Raw genomic sequence first — 8,193 nt, 5'->3', positions numbered from 1 at the left:
ACACGCGCGCCCTCACCGTCCGTCCATCCGGTTGGTTGGGCCTAGGCGTGGGCACGTGGTGTAAGGTTGGGTTGGGCTTGTCTGGCCCAATAGAAACCAAAATTGTCAAAACCAAAATTTATGTCTAATTGTCTCCTTATTTACAGAAAAACTATAAGTTACAGATGCTTCTTTCTTTCCTGTTGTTGATGTAAGTTTATTGAATGAAATTGTATATTCAATTATGTTTTATTACAAGAAGGTCACCAGTTTATATAACCCTAAACCTATGACTGAAAAAGAAAAATACGAGAAAAGAAATACAGCCAAATAGTTACACCACAATCTTTCCTAATTCCATACACAATACAATCTTCCCTAATTCTATACACAATATATTCTCACGCCCCCGCTCAAACTCAAGGTGTTTTAGCAAAAAACACTAAGAGTTTGCTAAGAAGAAACTGAAACTGAATGGTAGTGTGAGTCTTGGTGAAGAAATTCGCAAATTACAAAGCCGAAGAGACAAAAGAAAGTGAGATAGAGCTAGAATGCAGATATTGTCAGACAAAGTGACAATCAATCTCAATGTGTTTCGTCAGTTCATGGAAGACAGTATTATGGGCAATCTGAATAGCACTGTGGTTCTCCCAATAGAGGGAGGTCGGAGAAGACTGAGGGACACCCAAATCAGATAAGAGACAACAAAGCCAAACAATCTCAGTGGTAGCATAAGCCATAGCACGGTACTCAGCTTCGGCAATAGAGCGAGCAACAACAGTTTGTTTCTTACTTTTCCAAGAGATCAAGGAATCGCCAAGAAACATACAGAAACTAGACATGGATTTGCGATTAGTAACATCACCAACCCAATTAGAATTAGTATAGGCCACTAAATCCAAAGAGGAAGTAGAGGACAATAGTAAACCCTGAAAGATAGTACCTCGGAGGTAGCAAAGAATCTAAACCAAGGTAGCCCAATATGGGGAGCGAGAAGCAGGAACAAACTAGCTAACCACATGAACAACATAGGCAAGATTAGGATAAGTAACCGTCAGATAAACTAAGCAACCCACAAGCTCGCGATATAAAGTGGGATCATCCAGAGGGACACCATCAGTAGAGTTGAGCTTCACATTAAGCTTAGTAGGTGTATCAGAAAGCTAAGGCGGAGATTGTGATCCGGGTTAGCACACCAAAGCTCTACCATCTTCAAGCATTCCATTTTTTCTTGAACAAAATTTGGACATATCTTTGGATCGACCAATGCTTCAATAAGCCTACCAGTACCATCGAGGTCCCAAACCCACTCCACCATTCTCATCTGACTCTCTGGGACCTTTAGGTCAATAGGTTTTCTTCCACAAGCTATTTCCAATGCCATAACTCCAAAACTGTAAATATCTGATTCCTTGTTAGCTTTGCCTGTGATTAGGCATTCTGGTGCCATGTAGCCCCTAGTCCTTGCTAAAATAGTTGTTTGAGAGTCTTTTATGTGATCAACAAGCCTAGCTAATCCAAAATCCCCAAGTTTGGCATTGAAATTTGAATCCAATATGACATTGCTTGACTTTATATCCCTATCTACACACTGTTCCCATTCTTCGTGTAGATAGAACAATGCTGAGGCCAAGCCTTGAGCAATTTTGTACCTTCTTGCCCATGTCAACAAACTTTTTTCTTGAATAGATGGTAATCTAAGCTTCCATTTTGCATGAACTCATAAACGAGTAGGAGTTCTCTTTTGTCATGACACCAACCAACTAGTTGCACCAAATTTCTATGTCTCAAATGACTAATGATCTTCACTTCCGATGCGTACTCCTTTATTCCCTGTCTTGATCTCTTTGATATCCTCTTCACATCAACATAGGAGTTGGATTCCTTTAAGAAACCCCTATAAACCCCACCAAATCCTCCCTCTCCAAGCTTCTGTTCCACTGCGAAGTGGTTTGTTGCACAAAATAGTTGACCATACGAAAACTTCTTTGGCCCGGTACTTGCCTCAAATTTATTGTTCATGGATATTTCAATGGAAAACTCATCTTTTTCTTTTGCTCTACTTTTCTTCCACATGACAAAGCCAACCAAAGCCAACCCACCAACCAAAACCAAAGAGCAGACAATCAATCTTACTACCAGTGCCTTTTTGGTTTTTGCACCCATCTTCTTCCTAAGGCTAGGGATGACTGTGTTTAGGGCTAAAGCTGGACTGGGATATGGTTCTGTTGGCACATCAATTTGCGAAGTCGAATTGAATTGCCATGATTTAATTGTATGTTTCTCAAAATAGGCTCCTATTGCAGCTGAGAAGCCAATTGTAACCCATTCTGATAAGTACTCTCTCAAATCAACCAAGTAACTAAGGCTACTTTTGATTCTTTGACTATTTATAGAACCAGTGAAAATAACACTCAAATTTTGTGAACTAGAATCATAACTAATCCAAGCTTCATTTTCTATGCCATACATTATGTTATTGTACCATACTTGAGTAGCGTTAGATGTGAGAGAGTTGATATCGATACTGTGGGGATATATTTTCTGAGTACCAACACGTGGCAAGGTGACACCGACGTGTCAGCCGAGGTGCCACGTGCCCTGGTCGTGACGCCGAGGTGATCTCGGCAAGGCCGAGGTTATCTCCGAAGATATCGGAATCCGAGATAAGTGGATAAGGGACAAGAGTCCTAGAATGAAAAGGGAACTCAACCAGGATGAGGGATAAGAGTCCTAGAATGAGAGAAGACTCCAGTTTGTATTAAGATAAGACTCTTAGAGAGTTTATCCTAATCTTACTGGGAGTCCAAGATTAGCAGTAATCCTGAGTCCATAGAAGTTAGGCTTCAATTGGGACTAGGTTTATGTTGGCTATAAAAGAGAGGCACCCCCACGGGTCTAAGGTATGCTTTTTAGGCTCAAGCTTGTGAGTTGAATAATTGATTATCTTTGAGAGATATACTGACTTGATCGTCGGAGTGCCCCCGAGTGGACGAACCACCGCGGGATTCTTATATTTCTGTTGCAGGTCAGTCAGGTGCCATCTATTCTGCCAGTGCTCTCCAGCTGAATTACTGAGTTGGCAGTGTGGTCGGAAAATTTCCTACACAATTTGGCGCCGTCTGTGGGAAAAAAAGAAGAATAGATGGCCAATGACGAACAGAAGGATTAGACTAGAGACAACGCTCCTGCTGGGAATGGGAGATCTATCAACCTCGACGTTGAAGGGGACAATAGCAACACAGAAACTCGTGACCAGAGTCACGAAGTGAAAGACGCTGGCCAGGAAGGTGACGCACCAAAGACAACAGATCGAAACGGATACTACAATGAAGATGACCTCCAGGTATGGAAGGATAGATACCTGCGGAGGAACGAAGACCCTTCCAGAAGGGATGCAAAGACAGGGGGCATGAGCGCTCCTAAGGAGATAATATTCAAGTATAGAAGAACTCATCCTGAGTGAGCAGATCCCGGATTCCAGATCCTGGATCCCGGATCCGAGAAGACATGATCTCAACCTAGACAAGTAGGCCCGAGAAGACGAGAGCTCAACCTCAGTGAGCAGATCCCGGATTCCAGATCCCAGATCCTAGAAGACATGATCTCGGCCTAGATGAGTAGGTCCGAGGAGAGAAGAGCTCAACCTGAGTGAGCAGATCCAAGATTCTAGCAGGCAAGATCTCGGCACTTAAGTCCGAAAAGAGAAGAGCTCAGTGAGCAAATCTCAGATCCCAGAAGATAAAAAAGAAAACACACAAGGTTGGTCTGTAGTTAGCGAGGTTGAAGCCCTTTTATAAGGTTCGCAAAGGAGTATGTGGAAGCCATGCAAGGGGCAGAGAGAAGAAGAATATGTTTACCACTTGTTGAAATTTGTAGCAATTTACAAGTTGGTTAAATCGAGATGATGTTTACCACTTGTTGAAATTTGTAGCAATTTACATGTTGGTTAAACCAAGATGATGTTTACCACTTGTTGAAATTTGTAGCAATTTACAAGTTAGTTAAACCGATATGATGTTTACCACTTGTTGAAATTTGTAGCAATTTACAGGTTGGTTAAACCGATATGATGTTTACCACTTGTTGAAATTTGTAGCAATTTACAAGTTGGTTAAACCGAGATGATGTTTACCATTTGTTGAAATTTGTAGCAATTTACAAGTTGGTTAAGCCGATATGATGTTTACTACTTGTTGAAATTTGTAGCAATTTACAAGTTGGTTAAACCGAGATGATGTTTAACACTTGTTGAAATTCTGTGTGAATTTACAAGTTGAAGTTAAATCGAGATCATATTTAACTCTTGTTGAAATTCTATGTGAATTTACAAGTTGAAGTTAAACCGAGGTCATATTTAACACTTGTTGAAATTCTGTGTGAATTTACAAGTTGAAGTTAAACCGATGTGATGTTTAACACTTGTTGAAATTCTATGTGAATTTACAAGTTGAAGTTAAACCGATGTGATATTTAAAAACTTGTTGAAATTCTGTGTGAATTTACAAGTTGAAGTTAAACCGAGATGATGTTTAACACTTATTTTGTGTGAATTTACAAGTTGAAGTTAAACCGAGGTCATGTTTAACACTTGTTGAAATTCTGTATGAATTTACAAGTTGAAGTTAAACCGATGTGATATTTAACACTTGTTGAAATTCTGTGTGAATTTACAAGTTGAAGTTAAACCGAGGTCGTATCGGAAGAAGATTGGTTTAAACACTTGTTGAAATTCTGTGTGAATTTACAAGTTATAATTAAACCGAGGTTATGATAAAAGAAGATGGTTTAACACTTGTTGAAATTTTGAGAAAAATTTACAAGCTGAAGTTAAGTCGAGGTTATAATAAAGGATGATGGTTAAACACTTGTTGAAATTTTTGAAAAAAATTTACAAGTTAAAGTCAAGTTCAAGCAATATCTGCGTACTTGCCGAGACTACCAGATTGTCAAAACTTGAAATATGCAAAACTGAAGTCTTGATAGAAGACATTGAGAAAGTGGCAAGTCCTAAGCAACACTTGTGAAAATATTTGTTACAATATTTTCAAGTGTTAGGACAAGGCCGAGATGAGCAAGATTAGAAGTTGTGACAGAGGTATTTTACCCGAAGAGATTGCACAGTCAAGGTGTACTTTGAAGACATGCAAATTATTCTAAGTATAGAATCATATAAGAGCAAAAAAAAGAAGACATACATTCAAAGAAGAAATCAGAGAAATGCATTTAAAGAAGAAAGAAGGCACTTCGGCCTGAATATTGAAAAATAAATTATTCAGACTACAAAAAAGGCACGTCGGCCGGATTAAAAGCATACAAAGACGGACAAAGTACAAGGTACAAGGTACAAGGAGTAAAAGAAGGAAACAAAACTACTCGGCATCAATGGCAGGATATAGAAGATAGTTGGGAAGACTTCTCAACAGCCTTCTCGGCCTCGAGCTCAGCATCGATCTCCCGAAGAGTTTGATCAAGGCTCTTCTCGGCGATTTGCACCACAGAGTTTGAAGGCAAGGATTGAAAGCAAGAATCTGGAAAAAGACACAGAAAACAAAAACAAGAATGTAATTCGTAATCAAGAATGGTGATGAAGCTATCAGGAAATCAAGACAAAAAGATTGCACAAGTGTGTCAAGCCAAGCACAGTGGCAGAAATCAACAGATGTGTGAACAGTGTGTATTCAAGAAGATGATTTGGAAACAACGGGTAAAACAGCAATGGTGATTAACAATGAAGCAGAGCTTCTTGGAAAGCAACAAGAAATAAAACCCGGAGGAACAGTGGCTTACTAGAAAGAGGGAAGCCGGAATGAGAATTGCCGAAGTCTGACGACAATGACAGAATGACGTAAGCTTCACCGGAGGAGAGGAACAAAGACAGTTGCAGAAGCTTGAAAGCTTGGAACAATGACGGATTTAAGCAAAAGAGCTAGAAAGAGAAAAAGCTAGAGGATTGAATGAAAAAAGAGAAAAATAGTCAAGAAGATGACAAAGTTCAAGAATAAAGCCAAGTGCACAGGCACTAAGTAAGTATGTGAAGAACAAGAAAGTAATGACCCAGACACGATGCTAACAACAGAAAGAGGATATGACAAGAACACTGCCAGGCATTCAAACAATTCAAAACTTGAAGACAGACGAAAATAGAAGGCAACAGATGGCAAGTAAACAGATTCAGAAGAGTTATGAAAGATTGAGCTTAATAGCAAGTAAAGAGTTTATGAACTTACAAAGTGAAATGAACGCCGATATGAAAATTGCTGGAATCAAATAGATGACTGGAAATCGGGAACTCACCAGAGAGTGTGAGTGGAGCAGTTACAAAGCTCTTGGAGTTTACGAATTAATGAAACCAGAACCTCGGCTAGGAGGTGCGATTTCAAGCAGCTTGGAAAGCATGAAACTTGATTCTTGACTCCAGTGGACAGTAAAGTCTAGGGAACTTTGAGGTCGGCGAGTCTGATCTCGGACAAAGGGGCACAAATGAACGAACAGTGTAGGTTCCATCAACTCAGAATGCCAAGGTAATAGAACCTAGGGGCAGTTGTGGGGATATATTTTTTGAGTACCAACACATGGCAAGGTGACACCGACGTGTCAACTGAGGTGCCACGTGTCCTGGTCGTGACGCTGAGGTGATCTCGGCAAGGCCGAGGTTATCTCTGAAGATATCGGAATCCGAGATAAGTGGATAAGGGACAAGAGCCCTAGAATGAAAAGGGAACTCAACCTGGATAAGGGATAAGAGTCCTAGAATGAGAGAAGACTTCAGTTTGTATTAAGATAAGACTCTTAGAGAGTTTATCCTAATCTTACTGGGAGTCCAAGATTAGCAGTAATCCTGAGTCCATAGAAGTTAGGCTTCTATTGGGACTAGGTTTATGTTGGCTATAAAAGAGAGGCACCTCCACGGGTCTAAGGTATGCTTTTTAAGCTCAAGCTTGTAAGTTGAATAATTGATTATCTTTGAGAGATATACTGACTTGATCATCGGAGTGCCCCCGAGTGGACGAACCACCGCTGGATTCTTATATTTCTGTTGCAGGTCAGTCAGGTGTCATCTATTCTGCTAATGCTCTCCAGCTGAATTACTGAGTTGGCAGTGTGGTCGGAAAATTTCCCATACAGATACCTACATGAGTTTCCTTTGGATCCCAAACATTATTTGGACAGGTCTCAAACTCCACAGCGACAAAGGGAGTGGTCCATTTGATTGTCTGGGGGTTGATTGGAAGCCCCATGGCACCACCACTTGTGATATTGGGAGTAGAACCATTAGGAACAAGGAAGAATGCGTGCCCATCTCCATAATTATCGCTTCGTTGTGAATCAATAACAAACGAGAAATAGGTGTTGAAATCTATCAAGTTTCCAGAAGCTTTGTCCCAAGGGTGAAGAGGATCTTTATACCTGGCTCGACTGGCTCTTTGCGATCGGTTCGTGCCTACATCGTTTGGGGTGACTAGGATGCCTTTGTCGTTGATATGAGCAGGTGGATTGGTTATCACCTCGATATTTTGAAGCGTTTGATCGATCTTGGAGAAGTTGAAGCTTAGCGCAGTTGCATGAAGAGGGAAGTAGTAAAGGGTGAAGAAGAAAAGAAGAGAACAAGGCATAATAATACTTGATGGGAATAGTGGGTTCCAATAGTTGCAAACAGGCACAACCATGGTTTTGAGTACTACTTTGGAAGCATATATGAAAATACCTATTTATATTGAGTCTCATATATATAATAGTATAGATGTGCAGTTACATTTTCTATGAATTAAGTTATAGACGGACGGCCCGTTAATATCAACATTACGGTTCTCCAATGCCTAGCTAACACGTATGTCAAATGAAAAAAAAGAAAAGAAAAATGTTTCAAACCCCTTTTCCCTTCCACCCCCCTTTGACTCCCTTTCCCTCCTATTGGCCAGTTTTTTTTTTTTTTTCCTTCTCCTCCAATCACCACCCGCCACGTGTGTGTGGGGGTGGTGGGGGTGGTGATTGGAGGGGATCTCTATCTATGCTGAAAAAAAATAGACACACTCCAGATCCCGCTCTTCACATCTTCCAAGAGTATTGTTAGGGACTCAAATTTTTTATCAAATATCTCATATAGATATGAAACTTACATAGGACCTATATGGTCACACATATGTGAGACATTTTATAAAAATGGTGGTGAAACATTTGGGTCCTAGCATTTTTCCTGTTCCAAAGTCTTGT

The 8,193-nt window shown here is 40.3% G+C and overlaps 1 protein-coding gene across 1 annotated transcript; it reads right to left on the bottom strand.

Annotated features, from left to right (window-relative positions):
* Positions 1-542: 542 nt before the first annotated feature.
* Positions 543-7,649, bottom strand: LOC114293825 (L-type lectin-domain containing receptor kinase IX.1-like). The gene is made up of 5 exons (XM_082897301.1): positions 7,112-7,649; positions 1,654-2,438; positions 1,187-1,570; positions 923-990; positions 543-771 (listed from the first exon to the last, which is right to left on the bottom strand). Exons 1-5 carry the CDS (start codon positions 7,647-7,649, stop codon positions 543-545), a joined length of 2,004 nt encoding a protein of 667 aa, XP_082753427.1.
* Positions 7,650-8,193: the final 544 nt, after the last annotated feature.

Source organism: Camellia sinensis, chromosome 12 (assembly GCF_055761805.1).
Source record: "Camellia sinensis isolate YWXY chromosome 12, ASM5576180v1, whole genome shotgun sequence".
NCBI lineage: Eukaryota > Viridiplantae > Streptophyta > Magnoliopsida > Ericales > Theaceae > Camellia > Camellia sinensis.
Note: the sequence above shows the minus strand (reverse complement) of the source record. Positions and strands in the feature narration are given on the sequence as shown.